General features: G+C 33.7%; 4 protein-coding genes across 12 annotated transcripts in view; 2 read left to right on the top strand and 2 right to left on the bottom strand.

The window, feature by feature from the left end:
• LOC130903555 (probable multidrug resistance-associated protein lethal(2)03659) overlaps positions 1-899 on the top strand; it is a 30,209-nt gene extending 29,310 nt beyond the window's left edge. For 6 of the 7 annotated variants that reach the window (XM_057815733.1, XM_057815734.1, XM_057815730.1 and 3 more), the window contains one exon: positions 302-899. In XM_057815733.1, the coding sequence (XP_057671716.1) occupies positions 302-863 (562 nt within the window). In that variant the 3' untranslated portion in view covers positions 864-899. The remainder of the gene's footprint in view (positions 1-301) is intronic. The other variant, XR_009060754.1, reaches the window with a different exon arrangement.
• Positions 900-2,571: 1,672 nt separating this feature from the next.
• Positions 2,572-6,623, bottom strand: LOC130903984 (collectin-10-like). 2 transcript variants are annotated; one of them, XM_057816458.1, is made up of 5 exons: positions 6,349-6,623; positions 5,224-5,491; positions 3,637-3,806; positions 2,767-2,955; positions 2,572-2,625 (listed from the first exon to the last, which is right to left on the bottom strand). In XM_057816458.1, the coding sequence occupies exons 1-4, from the start codon at positions 6,599-6,601 to the stop codon at positions 2,798-2,800; spliced, it is 849 nt and encodes a 282-aa protein (XP_057672441.1). In that variant the 5' UTR covers positions 6,602-6,623; the 3' UTR covers positions 2,572-2,625; positions 2,767-2,797. The 2 variants fall into 2 exon arrangements, with proteins under 2 accessions (XP_057672441.1, XP_057672442.1); XM_057816459.1 differs by lacking the exon at positions 6,349-6,623 and adding an exon at positions 5,595-5,681.
• A 2,966-nt stretch (positions 6,624-9,589) lies between these two features.
• Positions 9,590-22,166, bottom strand: LOC130903552 (adenylate kinase-like). 2 transcript variants are annotated; one of them, XM_057815724.1, is made up of 4 exons: positions 21,943-22,166; positions 13,505-13,741; positions 10,082-10,369; positions 9,590-10,030 (listed from the first exon to the last, which is right to left on the bottom strand). In XM_057815724.1, exons 2-4 carry the CDS (start codon positions 13,712-13,714, stop codon positions 9,608-9,610), a joined length of 921 nt encoding a protein of 306 aa, XP_057671707.1. In that variant the 5' UTR covers positions 13,715-13,741; positions 21,943-22,166; the 3' UTR covers positions 9,590-9,607. The 2 variants fall into 2 exon arrangements, with proteins under 2 accessions (XP_057671707.1, XP_057671705.1); XM_057815722.1 differs by lacking the exon at positions 21,943-22,166 and adding an exon at positions 13,805-13,952.
• On the top strand, positions 15,256-21,297 carry LOC130903551 (3-hydroxyisobutyryl-CoA hydrolase, mitochondrial-like). The gene is made up of 3 exons (XM_057815721.1): positions 15,256-15,420; positions 18,803-19,781; positions 21,111-21,297. The coding sequence occupies exons 1-3, from the start codon at positions 15,382-15,384 to the stop codon at positions 21,281-21,283; spliced, it is 1,191 nt and encodes a 396-aa protein (XP_057671704.1). The 5' UTR covers positions 15,256-15,381; the 3' UTR covers positions 21,284-21,297.
• Positions 22,167-22,525: the final 359 nt, after the last annotated feature.

The following is a 22,525-nucleotide window of genomic DNA, read 5'->3' as shown; positions in this document are numbered from 1 at the left end:
CCCTCATACCGAACATGTCACCACATTGCAGTTATACTATTCGAAATGCGTTTCGATAACAAAGCTATCGCCTTCAGGGATTAAAGGTAAACAGTTCTCCCTCTGTATAAATGTGAATTTTGGTATAGTGGAAGCAATAAACAGAATTTTTTAGGAGTGTTTTAGACATTTCTAGCTTGAAGTAGAATGTGTCCTTTATCCATTACTACTTTCTTGCTGATTCAATCCATTTTTTTTTGAAATTTAACATTTTAGTATCCATATAAATTGTTATTATTCTTATTACGGGCGTTTTTTGCAGACTGTATGAAGTAGAAGGTAACATATTTATCGATGGAAGAGAAATCAAAAATTTATCGTTAAATTTCCTCAGGAAGAAATTGGCAATAATTCCGCAAGATCCTATTTTATTTTCCGGAACAATTAGAACAAATTTGGATCCATTCGGTGAATTCACAGAACAGGAATTATGGGAAGCTTTGGAGAGAGTTGACATTAAAAATATTATTCAAGATCTGGATCAAAACGTCAAAAGTCATGCTTCCAGCTTCAGTTCGGGACAAAGACAACTTATATCGGTAGCACGAGCGATTTTACGGAAAAACAAAATAGTTATCTTGGACGAAGCTACGGCTAATATGGACCACGAAACCGATGCTATGTTATACAATATAATACAAGAAAATTTTAAAGATTGCACTGTTCTCACGATTGCTCATAGATTAGAAACAATAATACAATCTGATAGAGTGATTGTTATGGATAGAGGAGAAATAAAACAATTCGATGAACCTTCAACATTGCTGGAAGATAAAGACGGTATATTTTATAATTTGGTACAACAAGCCGGTTTAATTGATTAATTATTTATAAAGAATGAAATATACATTACTCAATAATTTATTTCTTTTTTCTAATTACCTAGCCTATAAAATATGATTTAATTTAGTGTAACAAAAGTTTACTATCGATTATGTAATCGATAATAATTGAAAAAAAAAATTCCAAACAAACATTTAATATCTAGTCTTGGAAAAAATTTATCGCTATTTGTAGCGATGACCTAAAGCTATGACTGGCAAAAATAGCGGACTCGTTGCGAAATTAAAATCGATAATGCCAAACATATCCTGGACTCACTGTTTTCTTCGTCGACAGGTTCTAGCTGCCAAGGTAGGTAGTACCTTCTGATTTAAATGACGTGCTCAAGGAGGTAATAAAAATTGTGAATTCTATCAAAGGTAAAGCCTTGCAGACCGGCCTTTATCACACAGAGGCCAGGCTATCCAAAGGAAACGTATTGACAAGAGTTCTAGAACTGAGAACTGAATTATTAATGTTCTTACAAGATGCAAAATCTGAATATGCTAATCGTCTTTGTGACCCTATTTGGCTCTTGAAATTAGCATTTTTGGCAGATCTTTTTAGCCACGTTAATAATTTGAGCAAGCACCTCTAAGTGAAAGTCAAAGCATTTCATGCAAAACTTCGTTTGTGGTCATCCTCTCTGCAAAACAATATATTTGAGTCTTTTCCATGTGTTCAGAAGATTGTTGAAGATAACGCATCAAAACAAAGTCTTGTAGTAACGGCTCACATTCCTTGCCTGATACAGAGCTTGCATAATTTACGAGAAAAACTTTTGACATACTTTCCAGACTTGCACTCTGAAGCTGACAATGGGCGTAAATGGATTTTAACCCTTTTTTGGACAAGTCAATAGATTTGGCAGATGTCATCACAAATATGAAAGAATCTCTTCTAGATTTAGCTGCTGATGGCATGCTTAGAATGTAATTTTATTCCCCAAGTGTCGACGTGTTTCGGATGAAGAGAAGCTAGCAAGGGAAGCTCTAGAATTATTATAGACTATATTAAGACTAAAAAGGGAAATAGACTGCAATTAGAAAATGATTTGATTATTAAAGTTTCAAAAATAACACCACGATTTGATAAACTTTGGAAAAATAAACAAGCCCATTCTTCTCACTAAAACTGTATTCTTATTATGTTCCTTGCCTTTTTCTTTCAGTCGGAGACCCCCCGACTAAGGCTTCGCGATCCCCCTAGATTGAAAAACACTGCTGTACAGTGTCTATCGATTAAAACTACATTTTCGAATTGAATTGCACCCGCAAGTGTCAAAATAATTTAATTTCAGAGCTATTACTGTTATATTGACTGACACTCTTAAGTGAATAAAGTCAACTGAGGCTATTAAAGTAAATGCAACCCTAAACGTTGATAGAACCTCAATCAATTCCAATTACATCCAATTATCGGAGTCCCTAATTGTTCAATTTCAAGCTCCATTTCCTTTTAATCAAGATATATCTATCGTTGTTTTTGGACGGAATTTAGATTTATACTTAAACAATTTCTTCTTTCGTTGATGGACCTATGTGCCCCGGGGAGTTATGGATATAGTGCACGACTTCTTGCATTTAAACCAGCCATATGTGATCTGCTTTTGACAATTTCGTTTGAAACTATTATGCCAGTGTCCTATTGACGCGAGGGCTCCTCTTTCTCAGTTATAAGTAGGAGCGATCCTCAACTACAGTTGTGGTGCGTGTCGCCCTCCACCATTATGAAGATTCGTCACAAAGGGATGTCACATTATTGCTAAAGGTAATAAAAACAATATATTTATCAATATAAATTGTAGCTATGTATCTATAAATAAACAAATATTCTTCGTTTTATCTCCCCCTAATAACTAATGGCACAAATATTCCCTGACAGAGCTCAGATACTTCTATTTACCTAAAAAATCTCGGAAAACGTATTCTTCATTCTATTCTAAATATCCATTTAATTCAGAAATTATTTTATTTTTCTTGTTTTTATTAAAGTTATCTTCGGCATTCCAAATCGCGCATTGTTCAATTCTTGTTAAATTCCTAACAAAATCGCTATTGTTCTTGAATTTAGTGACACATCTTATTCTTTCATCTAAAATGTTCGATAATTTAAGAATTAATAATCCAGCAATGGTTAGTGAAATTTAAGAATAAAATGTACTTAATGAGATCTCATAACACACGTGCTTTTTTATAGAAAAAACTCAAATTTATTGGTTTAATTAAATGACAAACAAGCTTTTATCTACGAATGACTTTACTTAGTCTATTGACATGAAACTTCCAGCATTAACATTGACTGTACAATTAGAACAAAGTCTTTGCCATTATCAGAATGGTATAACAACTCTCGTTCGGGCTTGAAACCCGAACTGAAGACAATGTCAAAGAGTATCGCTATTTGGTTCATGTAGTTAAACATTCCCAGCGAACGGTAACTGGCACCATCCTTATTTCCAACTGGAAACCATTAGTCAGGTAGAAATATAACGTAGTCGCCGATGAGAAGTAATAACGTCGAAACTAGTCATTGGGGATTTTAATATTCGACAAAAAGGTCGATTGACATTACGCTCTTCAGAGAAGATGTAATTCAATATCCGTCGAGGCATTAGTCAGGAAAGTAATTGTTTTCTCCTTTGAAGAACGGCTGAATATTTCTTATTTTCTAGACCTTTTGATATATTAAATTAGATAGATTATTATTTTACTACACCACTTATTGACTGAATCTCATTAATGTTGTTTATGTAGTCGCTACATAGGTAGTTACCTTTATTAGGAATTTTATCACAACCATCTTCCTTTGGCTTCTGAGGTAGTAATTCACACAATACTGGAAATTTCCTTCTACAATCTACAACTCTCCAAAGTTGATTAGCGTCTAAAACTACACAATTATGTTTGTTCGTGTCGGATATGGGATGACCCGGAGCCCATGATCTAAGAATATGATATTTACTTATTTAGTTATAAAATTTATTTACTCTACTGCTTTTAGAAAACAAAATTTAGTTGTTTACATGTTAAGAATCTACTAAAATGACGAAATATCGAGTACAGTCTTTTATAATGACATTGGAAGAAGAAAATCATTTATGGAATATAAGATATGAAGTAGTAGCAAAATTACATGCACACAATTGGGAACAAGATTATCGTTTTTATAGTGGTGGTAATATATATGAAGACTTTTCATTACTTTAGACATCTTCCAAAGTCGAAAACTTTTCGGCGGTACCAAAAGAATAGAGAACAAAAGTAGAAACAGTTCTCGGTCTGGCTAAAAGTCCTCAACTAAGTTTCCACAAAGCTCTATAGAAGCTTCATCATCACTTTCATCACCTGAGCTGAGACAAATTCGTCAATGCAACGAAGTCGCAATAATCCTCTTTATTGCGACTATTCCAAAGTTCTATTTCCAAAGTTGCCATTTGATTTATTATAATATAAACAAACGACAACTCACACAAAAGAATCAGTTGAATTCACAAGTCATGTCAACAAACACAAAATATAAATAAAAGTTATGATTAGAAGGTAAAAAGAAAACTTTTATTTATAATAATCCGAATTATTTGATGTGCCGTCAAGTTGACGGAGTCCGGTTTTATTAGGTATCTTTGGTGGATGGTGCCCCACCAGATATAAAAAGAATTGAGCAGTCAGAGATGTTGCAAAACGTATTGCATTGTTTAAAAAATCGCATGACTTGTTGTATTGAAGTAAATGGACAACATTTTGAGCATCTGCTGTAATCGCCTTCACTGTATGTTTTCTAAAATTATTTATATTATTTATAATTTTTCTACTTCATAAATGTCGATCTACTTATAACATGTGATACAAACATTTAAAGATTTGTCTTCAGTTGTTGTAGGTTTTCTGCGTCAAGATTTGGATAAATATTTTACTAAACCAGCTTCGTTAAAGTTTTTACTAACTAACTGACACTATACCTATTCAAATTAAACGAGTTTATTCAATTTAATTTCCTAAGGATTTCTAAAAACACAAAATATATAGGGTGATCCATTTGAAATAACAAAGTTCGTTATTTTTCGGGAAAAAGAAAAGATCTGACAACAATGTAGATACCACCATACTACCGGCCCTATCACAAGACCCTTACGCAGAAAAAGTTATAAAAATCGTACAAGAGATAATAGAGGCGTTCCATACATAAAAATAAATAAAATTTGTTTAGGTTTAAAGTCAGCAGCGACAGATGGCGACGTCAAACAGCAACTGAGAATGGTCCTATGCATTTCAATGTTCTTAATTTTGTAACGTCGACGGCAACCGCAAACAGAAAGTCAAGTTTGTGAATCGGCATTAACGATGATACGAAAATACATACCTAAAAGGAACGCATTTCAATGGAACATCAAAAGAAGTAACGAAATTTCCTTCTTCATACATATCGTCAAGTCCTACATAGGCCACGTTATACCAACCGTTTAGATTATCAATTATCTCAGATAAACGCCTAGTTCTGATATCGGAGGTAACGTCTGCGATATCTGCTCCCAATTTTTGACAGGCGTCGATAGATTTTGTGTAATTTTGTTTTTGATGTAATAAAGTGAATAATCCAATACTTTTAATGCAGGTACTATTTTCTGTAACTTAAAAAAATATTACATGTAGGCTTTCAGTAAGTAGACAAAAAATACTGCGATACGATGATGATTGTACAGGCAGGGAGCACTGTGGATCGTTAGCACTTACCGCATGTTTTCTGCATAGGCTGCTCTGGTAAAGTAACAATCATAATTCACGTGGACTTTTGGGCTTTCGAACGTAAGAAGATATATGGAAACATCGCGAGTATTGTGGACAGAAAAACAAACAGGTAATTGGACGATCTGACTAATAAAGGACCTTAAACCGTGGAGTAAGATTAACTTTTACATTACTCAGCTCCCGAGGGACACGACTGTAAGTATTGCGGACACGAACTAGACGATGCGGAATACATGTTTTTATCAGAAGTAACTGAGAATACAACCAGGGATGCCATACAAAATAGAATTATGTCAACCTACATAGAGACGATACTGAGATATTAATTACGTAAAAGATAGAGAATACAAACGACCAAACCTAAACGGGAAGAATGAATATTGAAATTTGAGAAACAAGTAGATTTAAATGTTATATAAACATTTTAACTCCCTTGGTGAAACGAAAAAAAATTATTAATTGATACTTGGTATTAAAATTATTATACTTAACATACTGTTTACACTACCACTACACTAACACTCACAATTACACCGTCGGAATCGCATTTCGATAACCAAGTTGTCGTCTTCATAGACTAAAGTTTAGTTTACCTTCAGTCTCTGAAGACGATAACTTGGTTATCTAAACTTACATCAGACAGTGTAATTGTGAGTGTTGGTCTAGTTGGTTGGTGTAAACAGTGTGTTTGGGATGAATATCCCCAACGATTCCAGCATCAAAACTATTAAATACCTACTTGACCAGTTTCCGTATACGCTGTAATAATCAAACGCTACATCTTCTATCAAAGTTGAGCTTTTTGCAATTTCGGGACAACCTAATACTTGACATGGTGGGGTAAATCTTTTACTATACTTCCTCCCATCAAGTGGACTGAAATTGAATGCCATTCCTTTCTTTTGTCTAGCATGAGCCATGCAATCTTCAACTTTATTAGCGTTTCCCCAAAATATAACCGGTAATAAAGTAGATCTATGACAGTTTTTCATTTTAAAAAACTCTTGCAGTCCTGTTACTTTGCCACATTGTCTCTTTTGGTAAGTGATTGCTGACAAATAAATAATTATCACTAAGATTCTCATTACTAATTTATTCATGTCAATATCCCGTTGATTGTTAGATGATTTCAATTCCTAAAATAACACAACAATAGAAAAAATCTATGGAAATATTAGTGATAAAATATCAGTGTTTATCATCAATTGAAAGATTTTACAAAATGGAAGATTTAGGAACAATTTGTTAATGTTAATTCTAAATAAATGTATCACAATATTTCCCTTTCAATTGCTAGTCCTTTTATTTCTATCCATGTTTTCCTTGTTATCTCGTGGCTCTTTCGAACAGTCTTTCTTATTTTTTTTTTCTGTTAAAATCGTTTACTTTTACTGTTATTATTAGGAATTCCTAATCGACTTTAGTCAAGTTTGCCTAATTATCCACATCTACCAAAAGCTACTGGCTTGAATGGAAAAGCTCATTAAGATTGCTAAAAAAGCCTTTAGGCGTTCAAATCTAAAGGAACTTCGTGCACGTGAATTTTTTAGTCGGCATAATCGGCCAAATATGTCAACAATGGAGAGAATTGTACGCAAATTTCAACAAACCGGGTCAGTAAGAGATGTGAAAACACCTGTGCAAGATCGCTCAGTTCGTTCTGCGGAAAACATTGCTGCTGTTCCCGATGGTATTTCAATTAAAAGACATGTAGGTATTTACACGCTGAACTGATCCAAGAGCTGAAGGCAGAAGTGCATCAATTAAAAACAATGCGATATCACATGTTCACCTTTCAAGATCAGCTGAGTATAACTTCTCAAAAAATTATAGGAAGTTAATAATTTATTTGCGAAGATGTCCATGGTGCTAATCCCTTATAAGTATTTTTTCATAAGCGATACTCCCTCTGACTGGTGTATGTGTAACTAAGTTATAAACAATGTTGTGTTTTGGGTAACTTGAAGCAGTGTAAAATGGAGACTGTCAATTAAATTATTTCCCCGTTTAATTCATTTTGAATCGGAATTATTATTATTATATATATTATGTTATATATATATAATTATCGAATTAGTACTGTTATAATCCTCATTTCTTTCTCTAACTGAGCTTTCACAGTTTTCCAGTAGCAGGAAATTCTGAAGTTCTTGTGGAAACTAAAATTGGGAAGAGAAAACTGGTTGATAGAAGGAAAGAATGGATTAGACAACTGAAAATTTGCTCACTTCATTTTAGAGAAACTGTTTTTTTCCGAAAATGTTCCTTAATTACTGAATTTAGGTACTTGATTGTATGCGATTGTCCTGCATTTAACACATTTTCGCCCTCTACTACTTCCCCAAATATGACATGCATTCTGAAATACTCAGTTTCATATTGCTAAAAAATTCGTATCGTATGTACATGAATATTGAAGCCACTTCCATAGTTTGGCATTGATTTAAGTTATTGTTTCTTGTGGGAGGTTAAGCCACCATTCTACTGCAACAATAAGCTCTGGGATCGAGTTTGGGTTAGAAAGTCTAGCTCGAGTTCTCCATTTTAGCTCTTTCCATAAATGTTCTATAGGATTTAGGTCAGGTCTATATGCTGGCCACCCCATAACCCGAAAACCGACTTCTGCAATGTAATCTTGCACCATAACCATCTGTTATTAGTTTTTGACGTTGTATTGAGATCGCTGCTTCACCATCACTTCTTTCAAATGTTCTCGCATCAGTATTCTTGAATTGTTCGGTTTTGCTTCAAACGTAGATCTTGCTATTCTCACCTGCATCAGGGGCAGTTTCCTCAAATGTCCCTCCGGAAGTAGAAGGTTGATTCGATACGAGAAAGTAGCATTTTCGGTTTGTGATCCTGATATTTGTTTTTTTTTTTGTTCATTTCTGATATGTCCCATTAAATTGGTTGTATTTTTTTGACAATGTTTGCATTTGCCAGTTTTGTTATAAATTTTTTCAAAGAAACTCCAAACTATACTTTTTTAGTAGGAGCCATATTGAAATCTGAAAGTATAAAAAATTAGGTATGTTAAAGCAATTACTACCTTAAACCTTTAATTTTTAAAGAAAGAAACAAAATCCTAGCATCGTCGCATTATGTAATTATCAACGAAGTGAAAATGTCAAGCAATACATATAGGAAAAGTTCTTTAGAATTTATTTAATATAAAAAATTTACGTATATACAAACTTACCTTTCATTAAATTGTACAACATCGTAGACACGAAACTTGAATATTATAAAATAAAATGAAATGTACAATTTAAACACAAAGAACAAACCGCGTAACTAAAAAGCTGCTTTTATTGTTACCGTACAAAATTTTTACAGTGTTGTCACTTGTTTCAGCTTTCAATTGTATGTGTAGATATTATTATAGATTTCTCAAATGTGCAATACTCTATGTTTTCATATCCATATTTTAATTTTTTGTGAAAACTTGCTATTAAGGCTTGCTATGTTATTATTAGACAATTGATGTATCGACGAAATTACATTGATGTATCGAATATATTTGTAAGCAACCGATACATCGCATAATACCGATGCATGCAGAAATATCGATGTTTTCGTTACATCGATGTACCTATGGAGGAGCCTATGTCTTAAAGTATGATCTATCTTATCTAATTTCCATTTTATTTTATCTCATTTCACCTATGGTGAATACTTTCCACGCAAAAAATTATATTTCATCGCCCTCATCTACTCTCAAACCAAAATATTCAATTTCGTGTACGTTTGGAAAATATGTAGCTATAAAAAAGGTAACTCGCAAGCAATAAATATTATTAACATAAATTTATGATTATTCTCACCAAATGAAACAAATGTGTAATAGAAATTGTCTCCCAACAAAGCACTAACTGATGAAAACCGAATAAAAGAATAAAATAAACATCCGTTCGAATCACATTTGTTTAGTACGGATATGTATGTCGACGTTTTCAAGGAAATGTCAATTAAACATCAGGTAAATTTAATAGTTTAATCTAAATACTCTTTTGATTTAGTTCAGTAAATTTGATTTCTTTTTCCTCATATTCATTATCTTTCGTTACAATATTATCGATGTCACTTTCGTTAGACATAATGGAATTCACCAACTCTTCTTTCAACTCCTGTATTTTATTTTCAACTATTTTCATTTCTTCTTTACTGTCAATTTCTTTTATCTTATTGCATTCCTCTTCTTTACTCAACTCCTCCTGCTTGCTGGATTTGTCTGGATTTTGTATGTCTTCTGGATTTATGCTTTCAATTGATGGCGATTTTTGTTGTTGATCATTTTGTTGAATCTTTTGAGTTTGAATATAATCGGTTTCAGTTATTATTGGTCTTGTGATATTCATTCTTCGAATAAGAGCACTTTCTACTTTCGGAAAAGTTTCCTCTGGTAGTCCACTTGTGTTTATCTGAAATTAGAGTTTCAATAGTGTTTCTTAACTTACTAAGTTTCTACTTACACTTTCAATTTTCACGGCAAATTTTCCAAGACAAGCTTTTATCTCTCTGGTATGAAGCGATAGATTTCTTCGAAGGACGTCATGATCTAATGGAACTGGAGACTTCCGTTGGGCGCGATCGATTAGTAATGGAAATCCAGTGTAAAGATAAAATACAAAGCTAACATTACCGATTTCTCTTGTAAAAGCTTCGGCTTGTCTAATTGTTTTAGGAAAATTGCTTATCACAAATCCCTTGTCGGTTGTTGAATTCAACAATGACTCTTTCAGAAGGTCCATGACGATATACTAAAATATTTTTTGTAAATTTCAGATAATCCATCGAGATTATTAATTCCTTAAAAAATAGAATCGGAAATACTGAATTCCCGTTTATAAGAAAACCCATTAGTTAGTGCGAATAGATGTTTTGACACTTTCCTTTTTCTGGAAAGAATAGAAGGAATAGAAGTGACATCTGATTAAGGTTTTTCGTTATCTAAATCTCTAGGTCACATTAACAATTTCAGAATTAACTTTCAGAAACTAGTCAAAGTAATCGAGTCATAGCCATTTCATTTATACAGTTGTACAGGTTTCTTTTTGTTTTTTTTTTAATTATTATTTCCGCTTATGAGTTTATCTATTTTGTACTCTTGGTTATTCAATAGGCAATTTATATTATATTACAATTTAGCATAATATCTGTGTGAGAGGGTAATAATTAAAAACCTGGAATCTATTATACAACCAAATTTAGATCTATAAACACAGAGAAACTATAGAGTAATAACATGAAATATTATGGAACCATTAAAGCACAAAACTAAAATAATAAAGCAGAAGGATACTTGAGGGAAAAAGCTTTAAATTTGAAATTTCCATAGAAAATCTACGTACGGAAACTCGTTCTAGGCTAGAATCCTCAATCAGTCGAGAAGTAATCTATCTGGCATAGTGTCATAGTTTCCGAAAAGATCTATATTATATTCTAAAAGGGATTTCAGTGATTTGATTATGACCTAACTCTACATTGATTAGGCCCGTGAAAACCAGTAGAGGATATATGCTCTAAGCATACGGAGAGCATTGTGTTGTAACCTTGTAAAACAAAACAAATTTTCCATCCACGATAACCACAATCGACAAGGAAATACTAGTGAAAGAGCTATTGAGCTATTAAATTTGAGTTTAAGGTCCAATATATTGATTATTACGGTAAATCAAGATTATAGTATTAACATGGTATCAAAAGTACTTATTAAGGATAAAAAGTCGCGCCCTGTTGAATGATGCCAAGAAAACTTCTACCTGCCCAAATGCGATCCCCAAATTTTTGGCAATAGCATTACAGATGACTAGTTTGCGAAAAAACAGTATTAGTGGTGGCACATACCAGTGCATTATCAATTGAAGAAAGTAGATTGGAACAAAACCAATTATTGGGACAACCTCCAGGTCTGTGAAGGCAGACTCTTCTGAGAAACAACCAGAGAAGTTGTGCTGAATGTATAAATCTAAGTCCTATCGGGGCACTGTCGCCTCAACAAACGCCTGAAGATGCTAGAAGAAGCACTACACCAGGAGCACTTGAAACAGAGCACGAAGATCTCTGGCACATACGAGAGATTAATGGATCAGCTGTAAACACTGGGCTCTCCAGTATCGCAGCAAGAAAGGGGGACAAAATAGACCTTTTGAGTCGCGGTTCATACGAAATGACTAAGACACAGGGTCCAATGCATAAACAGCTTGAGGCTGCAACACGACAATGCTTCAGTCCAAACGGCTGCCTTTATCAACTTATTAAAGAAGGAGTGACAAAAATCCCACGAAATCTGTTTGCCCTCATGTCTCAAAATATCCATAAAAGGCAATTTTTTTCGGAACAATAGGTGGAATCGAAAGAGCTTATACCACAGCATTGAAAAGGGAAGTGGAAAAACTTACTGCAGTTGATATATGACCCAAAAAGGACGGATGTTTTATATTTTTAATTAAGTTCATATAAGTTTATCTAATCTAAAAGCGTTATGTCATTAGGGCGTTTTGGAAAATAATCTGAATCACGTTGAGTAGCGTTCGGAAAGTGATCGAAGTGCTAATAGATGAACCAAGAATACTTGGTAGGAAGAAGTAGCGATCAGTCTTTTAGAGATATGCAATTGGAAGGGAGCACCTATAGACAGGAACAATTGAGAGAGAAAAATTTAGGGAGGGTCAAGGCTCACAGCTCGCAATAGTGAGGTTTAAGACTAAATCATTATGTCAGAAAAATCCTATTATTTAAAATACGTCATACTCAATAAAAAATATTGTGATGTTTGGAAAATGACATATTATAATTTTTGGTAAAAATATTTATAATTATTTTCAATTATAAAGGGTACAAACAAAGATGGTAATCTGTTTGTATGAATGAATGTCCGTCAAAATGTGTTAAATAAGGGTGGCACCACATTACCATCAATGTAATTTTTTGAAGGAAGCCCCAAATATTATTTACGCCCTGGAAAAATTTTCACACATTCTCATCATTTATCGCGATTAAAGGTTAAAGGTTCAAGTACACGGGGCGAGTTTACAAGCTAACAAGCCAGCTTGCTAAGCCGGCTAGTCGGCGAGTGCTTTCTCTAATATTTTTTACCAAAAAATCAAGTTCTGATGATTCTGTACCGTTCATTTCACAGTTTTCAGTGGAGTTTCCAACGAGAATGACTTTTAAGCTTTTTGTGAAAAAGAAATATTAAAGTGGTGTAGTTTTTAACCCTGGCCGTTCCGTAATACGAAACTGATACCATTAATCGCATTCAGCAGACAAAACCGTTGTGCAACTATTGTGAAACCCATGCGGAATCGTTCTCTGGTACATACGAATACGTTACAAATTCAACACGCTCTGGAGCGTACGCCACACTTCAGAACACTTTTAATTTGGGCTAGATAACAGTAGCAGAGCTGAAAAGTGAACAAAAACCGAAACAAAACATGACCAGATATTTGTTAAATCAACTGAAGCCTTCTTAGAAGAAATTTATTGAAATCGGTCAAGAGGACGAGGAAAACGAATTAGAGCTCCATGAATTATTCACATAATCTAGTTTCTAATTATAATGTCCGTTTGTCTGTTTTTATATACATACAAAAGTGAGTGAATGCTGACTCCGACTAATACCGCTACCGTTAGGTGGCAGTATCTCCAAGCCTACGGTCGCTGATGCGACCATTGATCAAAGCTTACGAAGATCTGTCGATTGACACCTTTGATCACGTGCAGGATGCCACAAATATTATACACAATTTCGTATTTCTTAGAATAAAAATATCTTTTAATCGCCCTTTCGAGTTTCTATTTGTTAAATCCGCTTAAAACGGAAAGATTTTCGTTGACTCGCCATTTTCATTGGTGCGCGCGTTTTGATATATGTCATGTGAATAACTTACATCTGGAACCTTTTTTTGTGCATTTATGTGTCTCTTGATAATAACAGCTCTACTAGACTCTTTATTAATTTCCTCCCGCAATAAATCGGTTATATTGATATAGTCAAACTCGTATTTATTCCGAATAAGTCGTCCTATTGTTTTTTTGCCGGAATTAGGCGGGCCGGTTATCCAAATTATTGGCAAATTTTTATTTTGTATACCAGACATGTCGTAGGTAGATGCTGGTGAAGAACTCTGAAAAAATATAGAAAATATTAATTTGAACATATAATTATTATATATGCGAAAAATACTAACAGTGAAAATGCATGACATATATGATCCCATTTTGAGGTCTAATCTGTGGTATATATAATAAATAAATGATAAAGTAAAAAAACTTCAATTTATCATTTGATATATGACGTTCTATATTATCAAATGTAATAACAGCAGGCATCTGTCAGTGGAAAGTTCTGGATACGTTGGTGATATGTTATGACGAACGCGCCTCACACCTCCATTTTAGTAACACTTTTCACTATTCACTGCACATTTCGATGACCATAATCTTATATATTAAAAAAATTGATGATTTCCATTCCGAGTCCGTTCAGGCGTTCTACCCAACCGATTTGCTTAATTTTTTTTTTTTCAATGAAAGGTATTGATGCACAGATCAGCCATCAACCATCGGATTTCATCTAATTTTCACCATTTTCAAGTTATACTCAAATGCGATTTCCCCCTGTACATTACTTATGGGAGTTTTTCACATACACACGTTCTATCCTCAATATCTCAAGTTCTATTCAAGATAGAGACTTCGTTTTGGTTTAAGAACACTCGCTGAAACACCTTCTTTCTTTTGAGTTTTTGAAAGCTTAAATCGGTTGAGTTGGAGAGGAACTCGGCGCGGACATTCAATGTGGAGTTTTGGATTTTTGGAGGTTTTTGGCAATTTTTCTACATTCAAAGATCTATATATCAGGTTCTTATATAGCTACAGAATTCGTTCTTTTCTATTATAATGATTTCCGATACTTATTTAATGGATTCGATGCGAGCGAAGCCGCGGGTAAAAGCTAGTAGACTATGTAATTTCACAATACTTCCTTCCAAACAACATTGGCTGTGCGTCGACCCTTTGGTTTAATCTCTACCTTGACATTATTATATTATATATATTAGAACCTGAGATATAGATCTTTGAATGTAGAAAAATTGCCAAAAACCTAAAAAAATCCATAACTCCACATTGATTGTCCGCGCCTAGCTCATCTCCAACTCAACCGATTTAAGTGTTCAAGAACTCAAAAGAAAGAAGGTGTTTCAACGAGTGTTCTTAAACCAAAACGAAATCTCTATCTTGAATAGAACCTGAGATATTGAGGATAGAACGTGTGTATGTGAAAAACTCCCATTTGAGTAAAAATTAGATGAAATCCGATTTTTGATGGCTGATCTGTGCATCAATACCTTTCATTGAAAAAAAAAAATTAAGCAAATCGGTTGGGTAGAACGCCTGAACGGACTCGGAATGGAAATCATCAATTTTTTTAATATATAAGATAACTTGCATAGATCGTCATATATAATCTTAACACCCAACGAGAACAGTAGTCAGATTATTGAAACCATTCTATTTATTTATATTTTATGTTGATATATAGTTTTGTTGTGACTTAAGTTATTTAACTAACGAGTATTCAATCAATGTACTCTGAATCTGGATTATGTAGAGATACGCTTAAATTTCATTCTGAATACGTTACTGTATTCAATAACACATGTCAAGGTTATAGGTATTACAAAGTTTATGTATTGTGGAAAATAAAAAGCCGGAAAACTTAGAAGTTAGTGAATTTACTTAAAAATTCTGGTTAAGTGAACGAATGTTTCATTTTAAACAATATAAAAAAATGAATATTGCAGTAAGTAAACTTTATGTAGAAACGTGACTGATTCGCGCTGTGTTGCCAGGCTTACAAATTTCAAAACTCCCCATTTATTCATACTTTGAATGGAAATCAAACAACACTACTTATGAAGGGTAAGGTTATCTTCAACGTACGGGAAATTTTTACCTATATGTATTAAATACATACACGAGTATAAAATTTTACATTAATGAAATAGTAATAACATCCTATTATTCGATTATACGCTCGGCAACACTGCCTGAATCTACATAGTTATCTCAAAATATGATTATGCATTCTAAGAATATTTTATCTTTCTTTTATTCCAAAATATCTAGATATTTGCTCGTATATGAATCTGATTAATGAAAAGAATTGAGAATGATAGGATTAATTCGTTTCAATTTTCTATTGTCTTGGCGATGTCTACACGTGTTCATTAACTGACTTTGCTGACATTTCTATACACAACGATATTTACTATTAACCAGGATAGTATTGAAAAATACAGATGGCGGAATAAAAGCCTTATATTGCTAGTACTGCTGATGGGTTTGTTATGCTAGTAATTTTTAGTAATGTATTAAGATGTTTGTGTATAAGCTCCTTTACTCCTACAGGGCTTGGGCCGAGAAATAACGGGATTGTTTCGCGTCTTCTTTGATTGACTTGAATATGACTGCTTAGCTGAATATTCTTTTATTTTCTCGTTTATTTGTAAACGTCTCTATCTGCCTTCACTTTTAGATTGTTGTATAGTTGTTTTGCTTAACTCCCGCTTTAATTATTATTTTCTTCCTTTTTGGACTCTTTTTGAAAAGCTAATACATGATGGACAACAACAATAGCCAGGTCACCAGAACATGTAACTTCAAACCGGGATATATCCCGACGTATTGGCAACGCTATTCTATGTTTGAATAGCCAATCCTCTATTTTATCTTTAAGTCTTAGTTAAAATCCAAAAAATTACGTTGTTCTTTGTAATCTTGTAATCTTTGTAATCTTTGACCAAAAAAATCTCGTCAAACCTAGCAGAGATATATTTGGTTGGGCAAGCTTTGGAACTGAGTTTCCTGAAATCGGGTTTTGAACATCATTTCTGTATCAGAATGTATTATTTTGTAGGATTAGGTATATAAAACTACATTATCAATGTAGACCCGAAGTAAAATCACGTATAGAACAAGCTAGAGCCATATTCCTAAAGGTGAAAAACCTATTATGTAACGCAACCTTGAACTTAAACTTAAGATACCATTTTGTTGTAAAGATGCACTCAGTTCTCTTGTATGGAGCAGAAACATGGACATTAAAAGTGAATACCATGAACAGACTCAAGGCTTTTGAAATGTGGATCTTCCGTAGACTAGTAAAAATACCATGGACTCAACATATACCTACCGATGAAGTGCTTAGACGTATGGGAAAGGGAAGAGAGTTACTTATAACAACAAAAAGAAGAAAGGTCGCTTATCTGTGCCACATATACCTTAACAACAAGTATAATATACTGAAATTAATAATAGAAGGAAAAATCGAAGACAACATTCAGGGTAAAAAAACATATGCGATTGAACTGTTATGAACACTTCATCTTTAATTCGCACCACTCAGGACCGAAATAAGTATGCCGAAATAGTCGCCAGCCTTGATTAAATGGAGATGGCACCCAGCTTTTATTACAACCGCATTTTATAAAGCATTAGCTTCCAAATTTAGTACCATATGTTTTACACTTTCATTTCTCTTATAGACAGCTGAATGAGGTACATCTTCGAACGGCTTATGAATCGGCCTCAAAAACTGTCCACCCACAGTATGTGCAAGGTTCTCACATTTGCATTTGAATATTCGGGAATAATTATTCGATGATCTGAGAATAAGTTTCAGCAATGTTTGGATAAAGTAAAATATGGCTATCGGTCAACTTCTTGTTGCCCTTTGGACGTTGTAGTCGGCACACATTTAATCAAAAATATCGACCCCGATCTTGTGCTCGTTTTTTATCATCAGTATAGTGGTTAATGGTTAAGTACTATTGATCTGTCAGATGTGGGGAATGAGGAAACTACACGAGTCCTAAGGCCCTTCATGCCAGGTGGCTTCAAACTATAAACTAAACACTCTTGAATGAATCTATCAGATCTTGTGCGACCATTGGATTGTTAAGTATTGCACTCCAGATAGTTTCACCGAGTCTGCCTCTCGCTTCTAGAGTCGGCTAGGTAAATCCCGAAACAGACCATTTTAGTTTTGATGTTTGAATGAAAGTTAAAAACTTCTAGGTTTGACTGAAATTGAAATCCATTTCGAGGTTTATCTTTTGTTTTTGGTCAATGAAACAATATTTAGACATTAATATTACATCACTAAATAAGTCGTATGACTGACACACAGATGGCGTTGCCATTGCCAAATCCATATGACGTTTATGAAATACCAACTTTCAAAAGACTATGTGTAAAATTTCATGACATTTCGATTAATCAGAAAAAATTTAAAGACATTTAAGTGAAGCTACTTTTTTTATTTTAAAAACAATTTTGTGTCTTAATTTATCATTAATTCTTGTTGAACAACGATTGTTATCCGGATTCCACAAATTGGTTATATCTAGTCGTAAATTGAAATTGCGTGAGATAGCTGAGGCATTAAAGATATCAAAAGGCAGTGTGTTTACAATTATACATGAACATTTGACCATAAGTAAACTGTTTTCAAAGTGGGTGCCGCGTTTACTCCCAGTCGATCAAGAACAAAAATGTGTTGATGATTCAGAATAATGTTTTGCCATGATTACACGTAATAAATCATGTTTGCGTCGATATATGATAATGGATAAAACATGGATCCATCACTTCACTCCGGAATTTTGGTATTCACATGAAATATTGTTCATCGACTATCTACAAAAGGGAGAGACAATCAATAGCGAATACTACAAAGAGATGTTGGATCGTTTGAATGCAAAAATGAGAAAAAATGGCCTCATATGTCGAGGATAAAACAACTGTTTCATCAAGACAATGCTCCGATTCACAAGTCGATGGCAACGATGGTTAAATTGAACGAATTGCTTCCTCATCCACCGTATGGTCCAGATCTGGCCCCCCAGTGACTACTGGCTATTCGCTGATCTCAATAAAATGTTCGCCGGTAAGAAATTCAGCTGAAATGAAGAAGCAATTGCTGAAATTTTGAGGCAAAAGACAAATCATTCTACAAGCATCTAGAAGTTAAAGAAGTGTTGGAATGATTGTATTGCTATTGAATGAGATTACATTGATAAATACATTCGATTTTTGGCAAAAAATGTGTTTTTCTTAATTGGTCATACGACTTACTGAGTGATGTGTCACACACATTTGAATAATATTTTTTTTTATTATAGTTTCAACATACAACCAGATTAATAACGAGGCATGTGAAAAGAAAACTGTTGCGAAAGTATTCAACTGAATCGTTAGTAGTTACCAAAGAAGTAGAGAGGGCAGGACTTATTATTCTCAATAGACCTCACGTTTTAAATGCTCTTAATGAAATAATGATCAATGAAACAATAGAACTACTTTCAAAATGGGAAACTAAAAAAGAATTTGTTGTTATAAAAGGGATAGAATCTAGAGCATTTTGTACTGGAGGAGACATATTAGAATGCCTCAAGGCTATTGAAAGGACTAAAAATATTAATATATTATATAAATATATAAAAAAATTGAATGAAATATTATATTTATTATTTACTTATAAAATACCAATAATTTCAATAATTGATGGTATAGCTTTTGGAGCAGGAGCATCAATGGCTGTTTTTTCAAAACATCCAGTAGTTACAGAAAATACTTTATTATCAATGCCCGAGGTTAAATTTGGTTTCCATCCAAATGCAGGAGGATCATACTTCCTAAATAAACTTGATATACCTCTCCGTAATTTCCTGGCATTAACAGGACATGTATTGAAAGGAGCAGATTTAATTCACATAGGATACTCTAAAAACTTTTGCTACAGTAAAAATATAAAGAAAATGGAAGAAGATATTCTAAATTGCTCAGTTACAAATGACCAGCATTTTAATATTGAGAAATATTGCGAAAAAACTATACCAGAAAGCTACGTAGCTACATTAATAGATAAAATTAATAGATGTTTTAATGAAGAAACTGTTGAAGATATTATTTCAAAGCTTAAAGATGATAACTCTCTTTGGTCTAAAGAAACGAGAAGATTACTGGAGACTTATTCACCTACAAGCTTAAAAGTTATTCTTAGACAAATGCAAATAACCAGAAATATGAACTTGAGAGATTGCTTAACATTGGAAAGTAACTTATCTCCTAATTTTTACAGATTCACGGACGTCTTGGAAGGTAAATATATAATACTAATTTTTATCTAATCGTATTTTCTCATATAGATAGATCGGGTAGATCTATTTCAAGTATACAATAAAAACGAAGTCAGGAAATACTGATCCAAAATTAAAAATAATATTGTTTCCGGTGGAGAAAAAGCTTTTACGCACAGAGTGTTGGATTCGGAAGCTCATCATTAAATCCATCAACTAAAACCACGTCTTCTTCCAAACACCAACCTAGAAATGTTTAACACATTACTTCCGGTTGAGTTCCCTCTTCATCCTTCCTGTTCGCTACTCCCTGTCTCTCACTTATATCGCTATCTGTTCTAGGTCAGCCTTTTTTATACGCAGAACTCTTTGAATGTATAAAGAAACCAGTTCCCAGTAGTTATCTCATCTCAACATCTTCACCATAATAGTGTTTGTTGTCAGTTCGCCGATCTGGGACTCCAATTCCTCTCTTTTCATCGTCCATCCTCCTGCATCATGGTAGGGGCATTCGGTCGAATCCATTTTGCCCCTTGTGTGCAAGTAATTGGCAAAATACCTATGCTTGTTCAATTTGATCTGTGTTATTATCCCCCCGAATGCATTTCTCAGTTATATTGTCCTCTTTCCAAAGAAAGGAGTACCAGAATAACTGAATAACTGCCGCTGGCTTCAGACTGTCCGATGAGCTTATATGAGGTATAAAATGAGAGAGTACTTTTATTTGACAAATGACAGCAACAAATTGTCTGTCCCGACTATAGTTTCTACATCCAAAAGATAAGATCAGGATCAGCATAAGAATTATCATTGCTGCTACATGTTGATGAATTAATGATACTTTTCCTACGCCCATGACTGTAAACGTCAAAAATCGCACTGTCAACATTCCTTGTAAATGACATTTAACAATAACATGTACGTAATGAGATCTTATAAATTTTTATTTGCGTAAGACTTTATTTGGTCTATTTACACAAATTTAGTCAATTAAAAAACATAAAAACTTTTAGCATTAGCGAGATACATTTAGGATTAAAAGAGTGATGCCCCTAAATGTAGGCAGCACATTATGCAATTTCTTTAAAAATTATTAATTATTATTAATCTTAAGTAGCATGCATGAATGGGCGTAGAAAAAGTATAGTACGTTACACGAGTTGTAAGCCCATTACGCACTCATGAAATTTGTCACTTCGTGCGTAATTGGTTACTTACAACTCTTGTTACGTAATATACTTTTCATTTTAAGTATACTTTCTGAATAAAATTTTACAGTTATACGTTACAAAAAACTCCATTCAAAACTAATTCTCGATTGCTAGATTTTAGTAATACAATTATTTTACAGGAACCAAAGCTATTATTGTGGATAAGACATATAAACCGATGTGGAATCCATCGAAATTATCAGATGTCACAGAAGAATTAATTCAAAATCATTTCAAATCAAATAACGATATATCGCATAAAGAAATGTTGGATAGAAGAGACACTCTGCAAAATGATTCGAATAATAAATAAATATTTCGTTATTATATCGTGTGCTGTTTAACTACAACCCCTATACTCAACATATTAAATTCAATCGATTGATTTTGTTACGGTTTGAAAACCAGTCATATCCAAATTATGAAAAGGGCCAATAGAAATTCCCAATTTTATACATACTGAACGCACTACCACTACCACAACACTCACAATTACACTATTTGACGCGCGTTTCGATAATCAAGGTATCGTCTTCAGGCACTGAAGGTAAAGGAAAACCTATTAACTGAACTTTCATAGATACCACTCTTTTCCCAGTCTGGTATTCTATCCTTGGGTTTACCGAATAAATTTCCTGGATTTTTAAACAAATTTTAAGCCTACTCCGTTGAAAATTCCTTCCATTCCTTTTTATAAACAGGATCGGAGGGTACTAGAACAAATTTTCTGGTTTTCATTTTCATTTTAAACAAAAATGGTTTCATAGAGAGATTTTTCAAACCTATAACTGTTAGTTAGCTTATATAAATGATGTTGTATATAAGCCACATCCTCAATACAACTCCCATCCTAATTGTACCAGAAAATGGAGATCGGCTATCTAATGTTGTATGTATGGAGGGTAGAGATTCTAAATTCGAGAAGTAAGTGACATTTATCCCTAGATATGGCACTTTTAATTTCATCATTACCTAAAGATTAAATGAACACATTTAATATACTGGTAAACGATTGTAACTCATTATGAGAAAACAACCAAGCACGATCATTATTTTTGCACTACAAATAAAGTACTTATAACATCCCATCAAATAATGGTTGCAATCTGTGTTGCATGAGATTTGAAAACTCCCCTAATTCTTTCAATTATGGAGTGTAGACTCATACTTTCGATGCTCACTTCGACCCATCTCTTGACAATGGTTATCGTGAACATTAGTCATGACGTCATGAATGACGCTCTCTCCGCGACCGTAACGGTCATAGTCGCTATGTGGAACGCCCATAAGAGTATTTCAAGCGCCGTGAACGCTGGAATGGACCCAAAGAATGTGGCTCATCCATATATGTAATACTCCACTTTTAAAAACTGTCCATATAGGAGTATTACATATATGGGTTCATCTGGAGTCTAAGCTATCTTTGTTCCACTATGCGGTGATTGCTGAAACGATGTAAGGGAGTAAAGAAATATAACAGTTGGAGAAGTACGATAAATGTATTGGAAGAAACGCAGTCTAATATTGCTTTGTCTATGAGTAGAGGTCTTCTCTG

The sequence above is a fragment of the Diorhabda carinulata genome, chromosome 2, assembly GCF_026250575.1.
Source record: "Diorhabda carinulata isolate Delta chromosome 2, icDioCari1.1, whole genome shotgun sequence".
Classification (NCBI taxonomy): Eukaryota; Metazoa; Arthropoda; class Insecta; order Coleoptera; family Chrysomelidae; genus Diorhabda; species Diorhabda carinulata.
This window is presented reverse-complemented; position numbering and strand designations above follow the sequence as displayed.

Bases quoted from the DNA above. Each gene is read 5' to 3' on its own strand.
- LOC130903984 (XM_057816458.1), bottom strand. From the start codon at position 6,601: ATGAAAAACTGTCATAGATCTACTTTATTACCGGTTATATTTTGGGGA. The intron at 3,807-5,223 runs GTATGTATTTTC...TCATATTCTTAG, and splicing joins TTGAAATGCGTTCCTTTTAG to ATCATGGGCTCCGGGTCATC. The intron at 2,956-3,636 runs GTAACTACCTAT...CGAACATTTTAG, and splicing joins TGATAAAATTCCTAATAAAG to ATGAAAGAATAAGATGTGTC.
- LOC130903552 (XM_057815722.1), bottom strand. From the start codon at position 13,834: ATGGGATCATATATGTCATGCATTTTCACT. The intron at 13,742-13,804 runs GTTAGTATTTTT...ATATTTTTTCAG, and splicing joins ATATGTCATGCATTTTCACT to AGTTCTTCACCAGCATCTAC. The intron at 10,031-10,081 runs GTAAGTAGAAAC...CTCTAATTTCAG, and splicing joins TTGCCGTGAAAATTGAAAGT to ATAAACACAAGTGGACTACC.
- LOC130903551 (XM_057815721.1), top strand. From the start codon at position 15,382: ATGTTTCATTTTAAACAATATAAAAAAATGAATATTGCA. The intron at 15,421-18,802 runs GTAAGTAAACTT...TTTTTATTATAG, and splicing joins ATAAAAAAATGAATATTGCA to TTTCAACATACAACCAGATT. The intron at 19,782-21,110 runs GTAAATATATAA...ATTATTTTACAG, and splicing joins ATTCACGGACGTCTTGGAAG to GAACCAAAGCTATTATTGTG.